This window comes from Macrobrachium nipponense, chromosome 33, assembly GCF_015104395.2.
Source record: "Macrobrachium nipponense isolate FS-2020 chromosome 33, ASM1510439v2, whole genome shotgun sequence".
Taxonomy (NCBI): Eukaryota; Metazoa; Arthropoda; class Malacostraca; order Decapoda; family Palaemonidae; genus Macrobrachium; species Macrobrachium nipponense.
The window spans coordinates 62,277,154-62,294,395 of NC_087219.1; the positions used below are offsets into that span (position 1 = coordinate 62,277,154).

The window sequence follows — 17,242 nt, forward strand, 5'->3', positions numbered from 1 at the left end:
CAATGCAGTTCCTGGCCCACACCTGGGAGTCCCTTTTGATGCCGTGCCAAATGAACCTTTCTGCCATGAGTCTGGTTGTCGTGCGGGGTGATGGGTGTGAGAGACCGTGGATCACGTCGAACACCTGCTTCCTCCAGGAAGCAGGTATCAGGGGACGTGGCTGGCCGGTGCTGGTGTAGCAGAGAAGTGTTGTCTCTGAAGGGCCAAAGGGAATGTCCTCCCATTGGAGGGCAGTGATGGCGGTCCAGTAGGCTGGTATTTCATGATCAGAGGCTTGCTCACATGCTAGGTCCTCGTAGTCCACGCTGAGGTGCAGGGAGTTTATCTTGATCCTCAAGAAGGCGTCGGCTATGGGTTTCCTTGTGCCGGAGACATACTCATTGGAGCACCTGAATTCGGAGACAACCAAAAGGTGACATTGCTGTCTTGCGGACCAAGCATCGCCTGCCTTGAAGAAGGTGTGGACCAGTGGCTGGTAGTCTGCCCTTATGGTGAATGGGACGCTTTCCAGGAGGTACTTGAAGTGGCGGACGGCATGGTAGACAGCGAGGACCTCGCAGTCGAAGGTGCTGTAGTGGGTCTCGGCGGGTTTCGGCTTCCTGCTGAAGAAGGCTAGCGGTGTTGCTGGCATCGGTGATGAGTGTCAGGGATGCGTTGGGGTCATGGTGAGCGAGGGTTGTGGTTCTGCTGAGGGACGACTTGGTGCAGTCGAAGGCGTGCTGTTGGGCTTCTCCCTATGTCAGTGTCTATGGCTTGCCCTTCAGGACCTCGGTCAAAGGACACATGGTGCGGGCGATGTCCTGGATGAATCTTCTGTAGTAATTCACCATCGTGATGAACTCTTGGAGGGCCTTGACTGTCGTCGGCGTCAGGAACTTCTCCACTGCAGCCACCTTTGATGCCATGGGGGACATACTCCTGCTGGGGTGATCTCGTGGCCGAGGAAATCCACCTTCTACGAGCCGAAGGTACACTTGTTTAAATGGATGACAAGCCCGTTCTCCTGGTTCAGGTGCTCCTCTGGCGATCTGGAAAATATGAGGATGTTGTCCACTTAGCAGACACAGAAAGGTAGGTCGCCAAGGATGCTGTCCATAAGGCACTGAAAGGTGGCTCCGGCATTCCGCAGGCTGAAGGTGGAGAAGGCAAACACAAGGACCCGAAGCGCATGATGATCGACATCTTCAGGATGTCATTGGGATGGACAGGAACCTGAAAGTAGGACTTTAAGAGGTCGATTTTAGAGAAGATCCTTGCCCCATGGAGAGGCAGGGTGAGGTCCTGCATGTTCGGCGGGGGTTAACTGTCGGGCACGGTGACAAGGTTCAGGAGGCGGTAGTCACCGCAGAGCCTCCACGTACCGTCTGCCTTCTTCACCATGTGGAGGGGGGGGATGCCCATGGGCTTCCGGCCTTCCTACAGATGCCCATCTGCTCCCTTTCCGCGAACACGTTCTTGGCTTCCTGAAGGAGCTTCGGCGGGAGGTGGCGGAATTTGGTGTACGTCAGAGCTCGGGTCGGAAGACGTCTGGGAATTCTTGTAGGAGAGAGGCATACCTGTGGGGAGAAATGGAGCGCCCTGGATCCTGTGATGAGTGGGTGAGAGAGGCAGGTCTCATTGTCGAGGAGGCGTTGGCAGGCTACATCCACTAAGAGCCCATGCTGGGCTAGGAAATCAGCCCCCAGGAGAGAGATTTGTACGTCAGCGATGACGAAGGGCCAGGTGTAGGTCCGGCCCAGGAACGTGATGGTCTAGGTCCTGGTGCTATGGGAGCGGATGGGGGTTCCACTTGCGGCTACGAGGACGGTCGGGGCGTCAGGGGCGCAGCTGCATTCCTCTGCTGACAGCGAGAACACCAACTACATGGCACCAGTGTCGACCAACAACCTGTGGCCGGAGATGGTGTCCTCGACATAAAATCCTCTGGGGCGAGACTTTGTTACTGCCGCTGCCAGAGAGGGGTGGCCTTGGGTGCTGCCTCCGTCGTTTTTTTCGAGGCACAAAGGAGCAGGGGCGCTCTCACTTCCTTGCCTTATTGCCGAACTTCTGGTGGAAGCGGCACCAACTGTTGTTCTGGTGGGGTTTGCGAGGTTCCCCTTCTCTAGAAGGCTGTGCTGATCCTTGCCTCCTTAGGTTCCTCCTGCTGCAGGCTGTTGGCTGACGGTGGGGCGGAGAGTTTTGTGGCCTGGGTGGCGGTGAACAGGCCGAAGGCCTGCTCCACTAGGCTCTTCATGTCCAGGTCTTCCGCATTGGGGATCTGGCTGCGGACCTTGGGTGCAAGTTGGCGGAGGAAGAGCTGTCTAAGGAGGCTTACCTCCTTCCTGCATCCTTGGTGATTCACCTCCAGTAGTAATACCAGGTCCTGGAGCTTGTGCCAGGCTAGCCTCGGGTCCGCGGTGGTCATGGGGTTGACCACCAGGTCGAAGAAGCGGGCAGCTCTCTCGGTGACTGGGAGGGAAAAGGCCTGGATGAGCTGGGTCTTAAGGCCTTCGTAGGGCAGCACTCCAGGCTGGCTGGCCATCCAGGGGGCAAGGCAGTTGAGCACTTCCTCTGGGAACGCTGCAGCGATGATGTCCACCTTGGTTCCTTCCCTGGTGATCCCTTGGAGCAGGAACTGGATCTCCATGCGATGTAGCCAGGCCGCAACGTTCTGTCTGGAGAAGGACGGCACTTAGACAGAGTGGGGCTCCGCCGGCGCAGTGGTGATGTGCAAGGACATCGATCGGGGCGCAGGTCAGGGCGTTGGGGGGCCACCTGGGGAAAGCATGGATTGTGCCGAGGTCGGGGTGTCAAAGAACCAGAAGGAACGGCAATGTACAGCTCCCAGTTTTGAGCTGAGTTCTCCATGTCTGCCAACTAACTCATACGGTCGACAGGTGTTGTAAATGTCAGGCCAGACAGTGAGATAAACGCCAAAACACTCTTATAGAGGATGTGCCGTTTTGAGTCCGCTAATGGCGTTGTGGTCGACCACAGACAGGAGCACCAGAGAACCTAGACTGAGCACTGTATGGGTCCGTTAAAGGTTTTCTGGGGTAGGTGGCCTGAGTTGCTACCGTCCTAATTCAGGAGGTCACCAGTTGTGAGGACTGCAATCAGACAAGGAGAAAGCTCTAACTAACTTTATTGAACAGAGATGGCTGTATATGAGGCAGCAGTGTGGATGGAAACGTAGTGTCCGTCACGCACACACATACAAAAAGGGATTGAGCTCCCGCTGCGATTGTGTGCCTTTGCAGCGGAAAATATACATATATCTTCGCGCTGACAGTACATTTTGATATGATATATATATTGGTGAATAGGCCATGAGATGCTCTACATTTTAGTATATGGTATAAAAAGTATGTACGGAGGAAGGACGGGCATTTGGTGAAATTCCGCCATTGCAGTATAAAGTTATTAAACAGTACGTTATACGAAGCAACATTTTCGAAAAAAAATTTTCCACTTATGATTTACAAACTTTGGTGAAAATGGCGTGCGGCCAGCTGGAGAGGAGGGAGGAGAGACAGGAACCCTTTGAGGAAACTGAAATGATCGCAGTAGGAAAAGGTTGATAACAAAATCACATTTTACAAGGATAATCAAAGCAAAGGAATCGGTAATGTGTGTGTGTCCAATTGTGTGTCTGTGAGAGAGAGAGAGTAATCACTGTATGATCATTGACGTGTTTACGCTTGAGTCTTAAGTGCAAGAAGATTAATTATGCCACAACACATCAACTTATTGTTTGCAAATGGCAGAATTTAAAATAAACATGAGGATTTTGCAAACAATTAGGTAATAAGTAAAGAATGCAAATAAAAAAAGGAAAGAGATTAAGTAACTTTCACAAGGAAGTCGATTAAACAAACAATCGAAGACATGCAGAAGCTGAACCCAATGCCAGTGTGTTTATAATGGAGCTGAGTTACATGTACAGTGGTAAAAAATCGTAAAAAGCAAGTGTCACGCAATAGGTATTTTACCATAACAAAACGAAGTGACTTGGGCAAATCGAGTATAAGTGAAAGAAACAGGCGAATAATCATCCCAGCCCAGCTCTAAAGGTTGTCTCACACATTGGAGATTCAAGACCATGACTGACTTAATGACTTGGTTTGGCATCAGTCGCTACCAAAAAAAATTATTACGACACCAGTACGGCATACGCAATGTATAATTATGAGAGCATTACATCCCTTGAGGTGAGATTGCAGACGTACATAGTTGTACACATAAGTTGCTGAGGTTCTAGGCCAAGCCCACTTTTAATAGTTTTTTGCAGACGACAACTGACGTGAAGGCAATTATGTCTACGTAAGATAAATGCCGATGTACACAACGACATTACAACGTAAGTAATTGTGTCATGAACATATTGGATTGTATATAAATGCGGGTGGTGAGAATTTGGCACTCATTTCCGTTCCAGGCGCTGACAGAGACACAAGATGGGTGTCCAGGAATTTGTGAAAGACCAACAATATTTGAATCTGATTGTTGACAACTCACATGATCTTTAATTAGTACTGGCCATGTTGGATCATTCCTATACTCTGTTGCAGTTATGAGTAACGAAGTGCCTGCTGGACGAACGAAAGAGCAGGAAGCCAAAAAGAAGTAAAAGGAGATGCTGGATATGGCCATAATTACAAAGAAGAGCAGAGAAAGGCTACTACAAAAACTTGATGAAAGAACTGGCAATTAAAACCCCAGGACTGTACCAGAACTTTACCAGGATTACAGAGGAGCTTTGCAATGAAATTGTTGAACGGGTCTTGCCCTACATCAAGAAAACCTCACATTCTGTAGAGGACCAATTGAGCCAGGCATGTGTGTTGCAATTACCCTGCATTTCCTTGCAACTGGAGAATCCAACAAGAGCCTTTCCTTCCAATTCCAAGTAGCTCCCAACGCAATCTGCAGTATTGTGCCTGAAATTTGTAGGGCCATGGTGACAGCATATGGAGATGAGGTGATGCAGTTACCCACGACCCCAAAGCAATGGAAGGGAGTAGCCCGTGGGTTTGAAGAACACTGGAATTTTCCACACAGCCTTGGAGCAGTAGACGGGAAACACATCAGAGTCCAGAACCCACTGCAAGGAAGAACTCATTAGTTCTGCTATAGGAAATTCTATTTTGTAATTCTACTTGGAGTTGTTGACACCGAATACAAGTTCCTGTATGTCGACGTAGGTGCCATAGGATCTGAGTCAGATGGTGGTGTCTTTGCCAAGACACAGCTCTGCCAAATGCTTCATCAGAATGAAGCCAGTCTGCTTGCCTCTGAAAGATTGCCAAACGAGACTGAAGATAAACTCCCAGTCCCTTTATTCTTCATTGGAGGTGATGTCTTCGCTCTGAGGAATTATGTGATGAAACTATACCCTGCACGAAATCTGCTTGTTTAAAAGGGTATTAATATGAAACACCTTTTGTACACCATTGTTTTCTACAAAAATAATACGTATTTAACAAGAAATACCTTTTATATACGTACCATCTAATAATTAGATCAATATTTTTCATTTATTTTTTGTGTCTTCACGTATATGAGAAGATCTTAGAGTATGTAAAGATACTGAAAATCTTGAATCCCAAATATATGTTAAGCAAAATGTATAAGAATAAAAGCTGGGATACTGCCTTTTATAGCTGGGGATGTACGTGTCACAATGTGACTACTGAGCACCCCTACTGTGCAAGTTGAGGGGTCGCCAAGTGTATTGCATACGTCGTAATGGAAACCGTACACTGAAATTGCTACTTACGTCTGCTGTAATCACATTATGTCAGTCGAGAGGGCATAACAACACTTGTACTTGGGCATGACATGGCAACTTTTGACAGTTCGTACAGCTCAACCACGACAACAACAAGCAACAGCTAGTATGGAGGAGTTGTGGAGTTCCATTTGACAACGTCTGTGTGTGTGTGTGTTTTTGTGTCTGTGTGTGTGTGTGAGAGAGAGAGAGAGAGAGAGAGAGAGAGAGAGAGGGCGTAATTGGTGATTGGATGGTTAACGAGTCCTGTTGATTGTTAAAGTTCTGTGTTTCGAGTTTTTTTTTTTTTTGGTGAATTTTCAGTTAGTCTTTGGTGAGAGCTGGTGATAGACAGTAGTGTTGGCAGCATTTTAGTGAAGGCATTGAGATTTGTTTGAGTTGTGTTTGTTGATTTGTTGTTAGTTATTGTTAAGTTTGGTGTTGTTAGTGGGTGTGTGTGTTGCCTTTTTGTGTTTTTTTTTGTGTTAGTAATTGTTTGTGCAGTGGTCTTGTGTTGTGGTTGAGTTCCTTGTTGTTTGCTGTGTTGTGGTTGTTCCTTGGTTGTTTGTTGTGTTGTCGAGTTGGGGTTGTGTTCCTTGGTTGTTGTTGTGGTCCTTTGGTGTTGTGTTGTTGTTGGGTTGTGGTCCTTGGTTGTTGTGTTGTTGTTATAGTTGTGGGGTTGTGGTCTTTGGTTGTGGTTCTTGGTTTTTGTCTTGTGGTTGTTAGTGTTGCAGTGACCTCGACCAACAGACAGTACAGGATAGCCCGGAGTATCTGGAGTGGTTGGTAAGTACATGTGTTTTGTGTTTTTTTTTCTTTTCTTCTTTTCTCTTTTGTAGGTATAGGTCAATTGTCCTGCGTGTATGCTGTAGTGTGTAGAGGAAAGTGTGACTGGGGTGAGTTGGGCAGCTGGAGTGATTATTAAGTTTATGTGGGGGGGATTTAGCCATTTTGTTTGTTTAGCTTGTGATCCCGCCACATTATTTTTTGGGGCCCGAACAGGGACTGTTGGTGCGGCAGCTGCAGGACGATTGGGGTATTGGGCTGTGTGATTGGTGGAGAAAGTGAGGATGGAAGGGTTGAAGGAGGTAGAGAGGCTAAAGGAGGAGTTGAGGTTGGCGAGGGAAGCTAAGGCAAGGTTGGAAGTGGAGAATGAGAGGTTGAGGGTAGAGTATGAGGAGCTGAAGAGCGAGTTAGAGGAAATGAGAGGAATGCTAAGGAGTGCGAAAGTGGAAATGAAAGAAGAGGTGAAAGGAGTGGAAGAGACAATGGTTGAGAAAATGGACGAAAAATTCGGGGTAATGATGAATGCAGTGCAAGAGATGATGTAGGAAATGATGAAGGGATTCATGGGAGAGGAAGCTGTAGGAGGTAGGCCTACTGGGTCTTGGGATGGGCCAGGAGTGGTAAAGAAAGTGAAAGAGCGAGTGGATGAGAGTACGAGTGACGAAGGTGATTTGGTTGTGATAGGTATGGGAAAGAAGGGGAAGACACAGAATAAGGATAAACCTGAAGATAAGAATAAGGAAGGTGGCTGAGGAAAAGAAGACGACTAAGAGAAAGAAGGTTAGTAAGGGTGACAGACAGGATGAGACTAGGACTGAATACATTGGGGAAAGGGCTGAGAGTGATTTAGATAGCGGTGAGTGGAAGCAGGTAGGCAGAATGAAGAAAGGTAAGAAGAGCATAATCAAGAGTATGGACATGAGTATGGAAGTGGATTCACTGTATTCGGAAGATGGAAAGAAGGGTCAGAATGGAAGTAGCGAAAGTGAGAGTGGGAGTGAGCAGGAAGTATGAAAGGCGGTGTATATGAGAGAGGTACCCTGATGTGTACAATACGAGGAATATGGTAGTAGGGACATAGGGGACTTTTTTAGGAATATGAGAGATATTGTGAGGCAAAGTATGGGGATAACAAGAGAGTCTGGGCAAGAGAGTTAAGAAGCTTTTTGACTGGATTTTTGTTGAGTATGTATGGGGTAATGATGAGTGTAGTGAATGTGCCGTATGAGAGTGTGAAAGCCAGAATTGTAGAACAGGCAAAGAAGATAAAGAGTAGCATTAGATATAGGAGAAAGCAAGATTTTGAAGAGGCAAGAATGAATGTTGGTGAGTCGTTGTTGATGTATGTGTGTAGGTTAGAAACATAAGCTAGGAAAAAGTTTGGGGATGAAGGGATAAATGAGTGTAAGGAGTTAGTGCGAAAGTTGTTGGCGACTGTACCAGAGAGTGTATATGAGTATAAATCTGAAACGTAAGGAGAAAATGCGATGGATGAATGAAAGGTTGACGTGGAACGACATTTTAGAGATAGTAGAGGATTACGAGTTAGATAAGTGCATAAGAGAGTAGAAGTGTTAGTGTTGGGACTGAGGTAGCTGAGGTTGTACCAGAATTTAGAAGCTATAGGAAGACAGTTTTGGAAGGGCCAAGGCGAATGGCCATGTGGTGAGTGTGTGCAGGCGAAAGAGGATGAGTCAGGTTGGGAATTCGGGAAACTAGGTGCTAAGGGGATTCAGTTGGATGGGTCCTCTAGTATGCGACAGTATGTTCAGGAGTATGCGATGAGTGAGTGGTAGAAAGTGAATAAATATGAGCCGAGCATCAGTGAGCAAAGAAGTCTGGGAGATCGGCAGTTAGTGTAGGTTGAGTATGGAAGAAAGCGGAAGAAGGTAAGGAAAGGGAATGAAATGGAGAAACGTGAACTGCACGATAGAGGGGTTAGTGTTAGTGTAAAAATGTTGGATAAGGCATGTAATACGGATGACTTTGAGGGGAGGAATGATACGTATAGCGTGTGTGGGTTTGAATTGTCAGGGTTTAGTGAAGTTTCACCGGGAAGGGAATCAGGTGGTAAGGATGTAGTTGGCAGTATGAATGAGTCTCTTCCGAAGTTTGGCAGGAATGTGAATGAGGTAAGTGATTTGGTGGCAGAGTTACGAGATATATTCGGACAAGAGTTAGAAGGGGTAGATGAGATAGTGAATGGATTTGGGAGGATGGTAGTGAGGGAGATGGTAATGGTAGTCTGACTGTAAGTGGTCTGGGAGAAGTTGATGGCAGTGTAACTGAGAGTGTGTATAAGGGCCCTCAAACAAGATCCAGGGGACCTGCGGCCGAGCATCCGTGTGTGTTGCGGAAGGCTATTTAGTGTGGGTGTTGAGAGTGTAAGGAGACGTTGTCAAATGTAACGGGGAGAAAATATGGAGGAGTTATGGAGTTCCATTTGACAACGTCTGTGAGAGAGAGAGAGAGAGAGAGAGAGAGAGAGAGAGGGCGTAATTGGTGGTTGGAAGGTTAACGAGTCCTGTTGATTGTTAGAGTTCTGTGTTTTGAGTTTTTTTTTTTTTTTTGAGTTTTCAGTTAGTCTTTGGTGAGAGCTGGTGATAGACAGTAGTGTTGGCAACATTTTAGTGAAGGCATTGAGATTTGTTTGAGTTGTGTTTTGTTGATTTGTTGTTAGTTATTGTTAAGTTTGGAGTTGTTGGTGGGTGTGTGTGTTGCCTTTTTGTGTTGTTTTTTTGTGTTAGTAATTGTTTGTTCAGTGGTCTTGTGTTGTGGTTGAGTTCCTTGTTGTTTGCTGGGTTTTGGTTGTTCATTGGTTGTTTGTTGTGTTGTCGAGTTGGGGTTGTGTTCCTTGGTTGTTGTTGTGGTCCTTTGGTGTTGTGTTGTTGTTGGGTTATGATCCTTGGTGGTTGTGTTGTTGTTATAGTTGTGGGGTTGTGGTCTTTGGTTGTGGTGTTGTGGTTCTTGGTTTTTGTCTTGTGGTTGTTAGTGTTTCAGTGACCTCGACCAACAGACAGCACAGAATAGCCCGGAGTATCTGGAGTGGTTGGTAAGCACATGTTTTTTTTTTTTTTTTTTGTAGGTATAGGTCAATTGTCCTGCGTGTATGCTGTAGTGTGTAGAGGAAAGTGTGACTGGGGTGAGTTGGGCAGCTGGAGTGATTAGGTTTATGTTGGGGGGATTTAGCCAGCTTGTTTTTTTAGCTTGTGATCCCGCCACACTAGTTGTCACTAACACTCCGCGGACGTCGTGAAACTTGATGACTGTGTGAGGAAGCTTGGAGCCTTGACTTGAGTGTGATAACATCATAATTCAGTCATAATATGACTATTATAACATGCTTGTATCTCCGATGTGTGTCACATCCCTTCCTTCTGCTCTCTATCATCTCACTCAGTGCACTGAACACTGGATCAAGTAAGACTTTTTCATTTTTTATTACTGTATTGCATTTGATTGTTTTCATGTTTTATCATTGTGTTAAATTTATTGCAAAATTCCAATTAATTTTTTATTATGTAAATTGGTACTACTGCTTTTACGTACATACAGCAATGTTTTTACTGTCTCTTCTCCTTTTTCCTCAACAATATCATGACACGTAATAACTTAAAATTATTCATTCATTAATCCTCAAAAATATAAATGCTCCCTCCCTCTATCTCAAGTTAGCTGTATTTTATATTGAAATGCTTTATATTTTTATTTATTTTGTTGAATATGGTTATCATACAACTGTTCATTGTGAAGGAAAAATCATGTTACCGCAGTTTTTCTAGTAGGACACAGTAGGCTGTCTGATACAAATACAAACAAGATAATCGGTCAGTATTTGAGCGACAAATGACGCCAAATTTTCTTGAAAATTTTGTTCGAAAAATGGAATGTTCGACATAGGAAACGTTGGACAAATGAGGTACCACTGTGTATATATATATATATATATATATATATATATATATATATATATATATATATATATATGTCATATCACATCATCGTGATTCATATACATATATCGAGCTACAATGTCCTTTAATATCTAATTCTCTCTACCTCGGAATTAATATATTTTCATATATGCTTAACCGAAGGGGAATTTTTTCTCGATAATAGATTTACCTGTACTTGGGCGCGAACGCAGGTACATTAAAATCCAGGAACGTCAGGGAAGCTATACCACCCCACCACCGTGAGAGGCTTAAAGGTTTATGCCGTCTCTCACCTCAAATACTTTCTCGCGCTGAAGTATTCGTTGGTTTGGAGACAACATCAACCCGCCTCGACTCCGGTAGTGTCAGTAGCGCTTTTGACAGCACGCAGCATTTACATAAGTCATATCACATTACCGTGATTCATATATATATTGAGCTACAATGTCCTTTAATATCTAATTCGCTCTACCTCGGAATTAATATATTTTCATATATGCTTAACCGAAGAGGAATTTTTTCTCGATAATAGATTTACCTGTACTTGGGTGCGAACGCAGGTACATTAAAATCCAGGAACGTCAGGGAAGCTATACCACCCCACCACCGTGAGAGGCTTAAAGGTTTATGCCGTCTCTCACCTCAAATACTTTCTCGCGCTGAAGTATTCGTTGGTTTGGAGACAACATCAACCCACCTCGACTCTGGTAGTGTAAGTAGCGCTTTTGACAGCACGTAGCATTTACATAAGTCATATCACATTACCGTGATTCATATACATATATCGAGCTACAATGTCCTTTAATATCTAATTTGCTCTACCTCGGAATTAATATATTTTCTTATATGCTTAACCGAAGGGGAAATTTTTCTCGATAATAGATTTACCTGTGCTTGGGCGCGAACGCAGGTACATTAAAATCCAGGAACGTCAGGGAAGCTATACCACCCCACCACCGCGAGAGGCTTAAAGGTTTATGCCGTCTCTCACCTCAAATACTTTCAGCGCGAGAAAGTATTTGAGGTGAGAGACAGCATAAACCTTTAAGCCTCTCGCGGTGGTGGGGTGGTATAGCTTCCCTGACGTTCCTGGATTTTAATGTACCTGCGTTCGCGCCCAAGCACAGATAAATCTATTATCGAGAAAAAATTCCCCTTCGGTTAAGCACATATGAAAATATATTAATTCCGAGGTAGAGCGAATTAGATATTAAAGGACATTGTAGCTCGATATATGTATATGAATCACGTAATGTGATATGACTTATGTAAATGCTACGTGCTGTCAAAAGCGCTACTTTCACTACCAGAGTCGAGGCGGGTTGATGTTGTCTCCAAACCAACGAATACTTCAGCGCGAGAAAGTATTTGAGGTGAGAGACGGCATAAACCTTTAAGCCTCTCGCGGTGATGGGGTGGTGGTATAGCTTCCCTGACGTTCCTTCCTGGATTTTAATGTACCTGCGTTGCGCCCAAGTACAGGTAAATCTATTATCGAGAAAAAATTCCCTTCGTTAAAGCATATATGACAATATATTAATTCCGAGGTAGAGCGAATTAGATATTAAAGGACACTGTAGCTTGATATATGTATATGAATCACGGTAATGTGATATGACTTACGTAAATGCTACGTGCTGTCAAAAGCGCTACTTACACTACCAGAGTCGAGGCGGGTTGATGTTGTCTCCAAACCAAGTAATACTTCAGCGCGAGAAAGTATTTGAGGTGAGAGACGGCATAAACCTTTAAGCCTCTCGCGGTGGTGGGGTGGTATAGTTTCCCTGACGTTCCTGGATTTTAATGTACCTGCGTTCGCGCCAAGTACAGGTAAATCTATTATCGAGAAAAAATTCCCCTTCGGTTAAGCAATATGAAAATATATTAGTTATTTCCGAGGTAGAGCGAATTAGATATTAAAGGACATTATAGCTCGATATATATATAGGATATAATATTATATATATATATATATATATATATATATATATATATATATATATATATATATATATATATCTTATATCACATACCTAATATATATATATATATAAAGATATATATATATATATATATATATACTCATAGTCTGCATACTGAGTATTAAGTGTATTTTTAAAAAATTCAAAATTTGGTTCTACTCAAAATGATGCCTTGTGCAAAAGCACTTATACTGACTCAAGGGGGCATGCCTTCATGAACAGAAATAGTAAGAACCTTCATAGAAAACAACTAAAATTACTTTTCAAATGATTGAAGGAGCACTGACTTGCTCTGTGGCACTCGTTACATTAGTTACTACTAATCACAATAGCATTTTTATAGGGGTTCCAACTATTTGCAACCAGAAAACACTAATCCTAAATTATCACATAGGTACATGTATATGGTTGAAGAACTTAAACTAGCAACACTGAGTAACATTAAATGATGGAACACTGCAAGAAAGCAGTAAGCTCCCACTGAACTTGCAGGAATAATACCACAAGATTTGGCACTGACAGAATACATTGTGGGGCAATGTTGGACAACAGGAGGAGCCACACAACAGGGCAGTCTACACGAATCTGCAAAGCAGTCCACATTGTAACACAGAATACTAATGATGGTTAACTTACATACAGGTGATAAAAGGCAAAGTGAGAATTACACAAAATACTCTATTAATCAAAGCCTCAATATTACGGTAATGCAATGAAATCACTATTAGCAAAGTTGCACGCACTAATATTGTTTCAACACTTAATTCATATGAATATCACTATTGCTATAACTCACACGAGTCTCTGATGGAGATGGGAATAAGAATGGGACTATGAGAAAACACCTGGAACAGGGAATGAGTGCAAGGAACAGTATGGGTGAAGAGCCCACAGAACAACCTCCAATTTTAATTACCGTAGTCTGTGGACAGGACGAGCATAGATTGAGCTAGGGCGTCAGAGGAAGGTCCTCTGTCATATGCAGGGCTTCACCAAGGAATCAAAGGGAAGGCACTCCTCATCAGGCAGCGTTTCAGGAACTTCAGGAACAGTGACTTCGGTAGGCTGTAGGGACGGATGTTTAGACAGAGTCCGGTCAGGGAACAGTATTAGTTGAAGGGTAAGCTAGCCAAGTAGAACACCATCAAGACTCAAGTCGGAGATAGCAGCAGGCCGATACATCAGGCGTGACACTGCTTCAATTGCGATGAGAATGCAGGGCCAGGTAGGGTGTAATGCAGGACATACTACTGCAGGTGGTGGCTAGGGTAAAGTACCATTTGGTAGGCCAAGTCAGGCCATATTTATACCCAGTTTCGGGGAATCTGGAAGCATCCTGTCCAAAATGGATATATCTCTCCCAAAACTGGATTGATCATCTTGGATCTTTCATCTCTGCCGCTGATTCTGAAAGGTGTCATTGGACACCGGCAGAGGTGTGGAAAAAGGAGAACAATAGTGCTAGATTAGGTCGAGAGGCTCGGGTCAGTAGGCATGAATGCAGCTGTGAGGAGGTGGAGTCACGGATGCGGAAGGCTCAACAACAATGCCGAGAAAAAGGGTCGGGTAAAATGGGTAAGGGGTCAGGCCAGACAGACCTCACATGAGATGGTGTGAATTGTGGCAAGTGAAGGGCTGCTACCTGTTAATGGCTTCTGTCAAATTAGATCGGGGACTGTAATACAATGAAATACAATAGCAAAGGGGGCACAATTCCCTTGGGTGTCATGACCCTCTTCAGGATGTGGCAAACAGCAGGTAGCGATAAATCAAGTTTGACACGTCGTTAACACGAAATAAGGAATGTTTTCCAACTACGAGATGGTGTTTGGAAACAACAGAAAAAGAGACCGAGACAAAATTGTTCTCAGGCTTTCAACAACATCCCGGCCATAAAGGATCATGTTACAGTGTCTCTGACATGAAGCAGCAATTTCATTTTTCCTCTTATTCGAATTATACCTAATTCTCAACAAAATTCCCCTTAACGTCATTCCCTCTAAATGTTCAGTTTGGGCGAAAAAAAGGAGACCAAAAGGTAGCTCGTAGCAATGTATACTATATATTATTATATAGAATATAGATATATATATATACTATATATATATATATATATATATATGTATATTAAAAATATATTTTTAATATATATTTTAAGTGTATGGATGTATACTGTACATATAATAATTAATTAAAAAAACTATGATCTGGTCCAAAGTCGTGGCGAATATGCAACGTGTGCGGCTTATATGTATTGTGCTTATCAATTTTTGCTCCTACTGTTGAGTTCACGAGAAATCATGTTATCAGCATTTACTTTAGTAAAATTATTTACCTTATTTCCTTAATTTTTCACTGATCCTTCTCACACACACACACACACACACATATATATATGTATATATATTATATATATATATATATATATATATATATATATATATATATATATATATGTATATATATATATATATATATATATATATATATATATATATATATATATATATATATATATATATATATATATATATATATATATATATACATATATATATATGTGTGTGTGTGTTTGTGTGTGTGTGTGTTTGAGAAGGATCAGTGAAAAATTAAGGAAATAAGGTAAATAATTTTACTAAAGTAAAATATTGATAACATGATTGTGAACTCAACAGTAGGAGCAAAAATTGATAAGCGCAATATATATAAGCCGCACACGGTGCTTATCACCACGACTTTGGACCAGATCATAGATTTTAATTAATTATATGTACAGTATACATTCCACACACTGAAATATGTATTAGAAATATATTTTTTAACATATATATATATATATATATATATATATATATATATATATATATTAGAAAATGTTTTTTAAGTGTATGCGTGTATACTTTACATATACGTACATACAAAGACCATTCTGTATGTGTTGTGTTTGAGTGTTCTGTGGATATGTATGAGTGACCTCGATTTTTAAGTCTAATGAAAATTGTTTAAAATCTCTCCAGTGCCTCACTACCAAAACTTCTCATGAAATATAGACATGTGAAGAAAATTGCCAACCAAACTCACCTCCGATTCTTCCAAGCTCTTGTAATCTGAAGTAAGAAACTTTCCCTTGCTGCCATGGCTAAGGAAGAAAAACAGAGCTGAATCGATTTTCTTAAGTTTCTCCTCGTCTCTGAAGTTCTCCAAGACATTCAGCGTTGCTTCCTTTGTCAAGTTTTCTTCACATTGAACTTCGTAACCCATCTGAAAGCATACACAATAACAGACTATCTTTCCCACTGTAAGTCCTCCTCTCCTTCCTATTTGTATGTTTTTTTTTTCAAGAACTTATCCTCAATTCTTTAAACATGACCGAACTATATCTTAAACACTTGTATCCATTTTTTTCTGTTATACTAACTCGTTTATTACTCTTACATTCTTCCACATTTATCGCCCTTCCAGCTCTTCTTATATCACTCGTACAACTTATACAATTCATCGCTATAACTTCCACCTTCTTCCTTGTAATTCACATTCAGCACTTCAGTTCCACCGAGTAGAGCTGGTTCAACAATCCCTCCTACACATAATGTGCTACACCTCTGTATTGCATGCAATCCATTACTTCCTGAACATTAAGGGCATATTACTCCAGTACCTTTTCTTCTCCATCTAGCTACCATTACTCTTGGTTTTCCTTTTCCTATTCCCCACCATTATGTTTTTCACCAGCATTTCATCATTTATTCTCTCTAAATGACCAAACCATTAGAAAATTCTTGGATCCATCTGTTTTCAACTAGTGGTATTTTCCCATTTCTTCAGCATCAACAACGTAGATGTCGTGACACCAGTTTAAGCAGCCGTAGTTTCCCGTTTCTCACCTTTTTAATCTCTCTTGTTCCCCATACACTAGCAATTCCCATTTAATAATTACGCTACTGTTAAACTTCCTTCTATAGAAACTCCACTCGTGAATCTTTTCTTATATAGACACTGCCAACTCCCAGGCCTCCACATTTTTGTGACTGCATCTTCTGCCAGCAACCAATACATCTGTTCCCCAAACCAATGTGGATAAAAGTGTACTTTTTAGCGGACATGAGTTAAGCCCACACCATGAATACTATATAGGAGTGGTAGCTGCAGTACTTTGGCAAACTTGTTTGTCCCCACAGTCTTCTTGACAGTGCAAACACTTCCCTTGCCCTTCTTTGCATCTCTCAGAAAATCCTAGATGCAATCATTATTTGCGCACCCTGCCCTACAACTTTCATCTTACGAGGTGCCATAATAATCTGCTATTTCCATCAGTATTACATTAACCCAAATACTAATATATTTCAGCTGCTTTTCAAACTCTGACAAAGATACTACCTTTTTGAAGAGATCGGTCAAATAAACAGTGTCTGATTTGGCTCCCTGTCTGAAATTCTTGCCTTCAAATATATTATTAACAATCAAGACTTTTCCCCTTGGATGGCTGGTGTTCTTGTAAATCTTGCCGCTGGGTTGCTTTATCTCTCCGTATATTACTTTTGGTTTGATGACCTGGAAAATTAATAGTAAACCCATTAAATGATGCTTAAATTATATATTATGTATGTGTCATATGTATATGCTAACAATATTTTGGTTAATAAAAGTTATCCAGCACTGAATAAAAGAGATTGTCACCACTACTACTACTTGTACTACCATTACTAATAATTTAAACAACAAAAGCTGATAGCTTTCTGCAAGAAGAGATAGATTATATGTAAAAGCCATTTATTGTTCATTCACAAATG

The 17,242-nt window shown here is 42.3% G+C and overlaps 1 protein-coding gene across 6 annotated transcripts in view; it reads right to left on the reverse strand.

Annotated features, from left to right (window-relative positions):
* The window catches only part of LOC135203231 (ankyrin-1-like), a 91,530-nt gene that overhangs the window by 58,707 nt on the left and 15,581 nt on the right, over positions 1-17,242 (reverse strand). For all 6 annotated transcript variants that reach the window (XM_064233000.1, XM_064232999.1, XM_064233001.1 and 3 more), the window contains 2 exons: positions 16,830-17,003; positions 15,534-15,713 (listed from right to left, as the gene is read on the reverse strand). In XM_064233000.1, the coding sequence (XP_064089070.1) occupies positions 15,534-15,713; positions 16,830-17,003 (354 nt within the window). The remainder of the gene's footprint in view (positions 1-15,533; positions 15,714-16,829; positions 17,004-17,242) is intronic.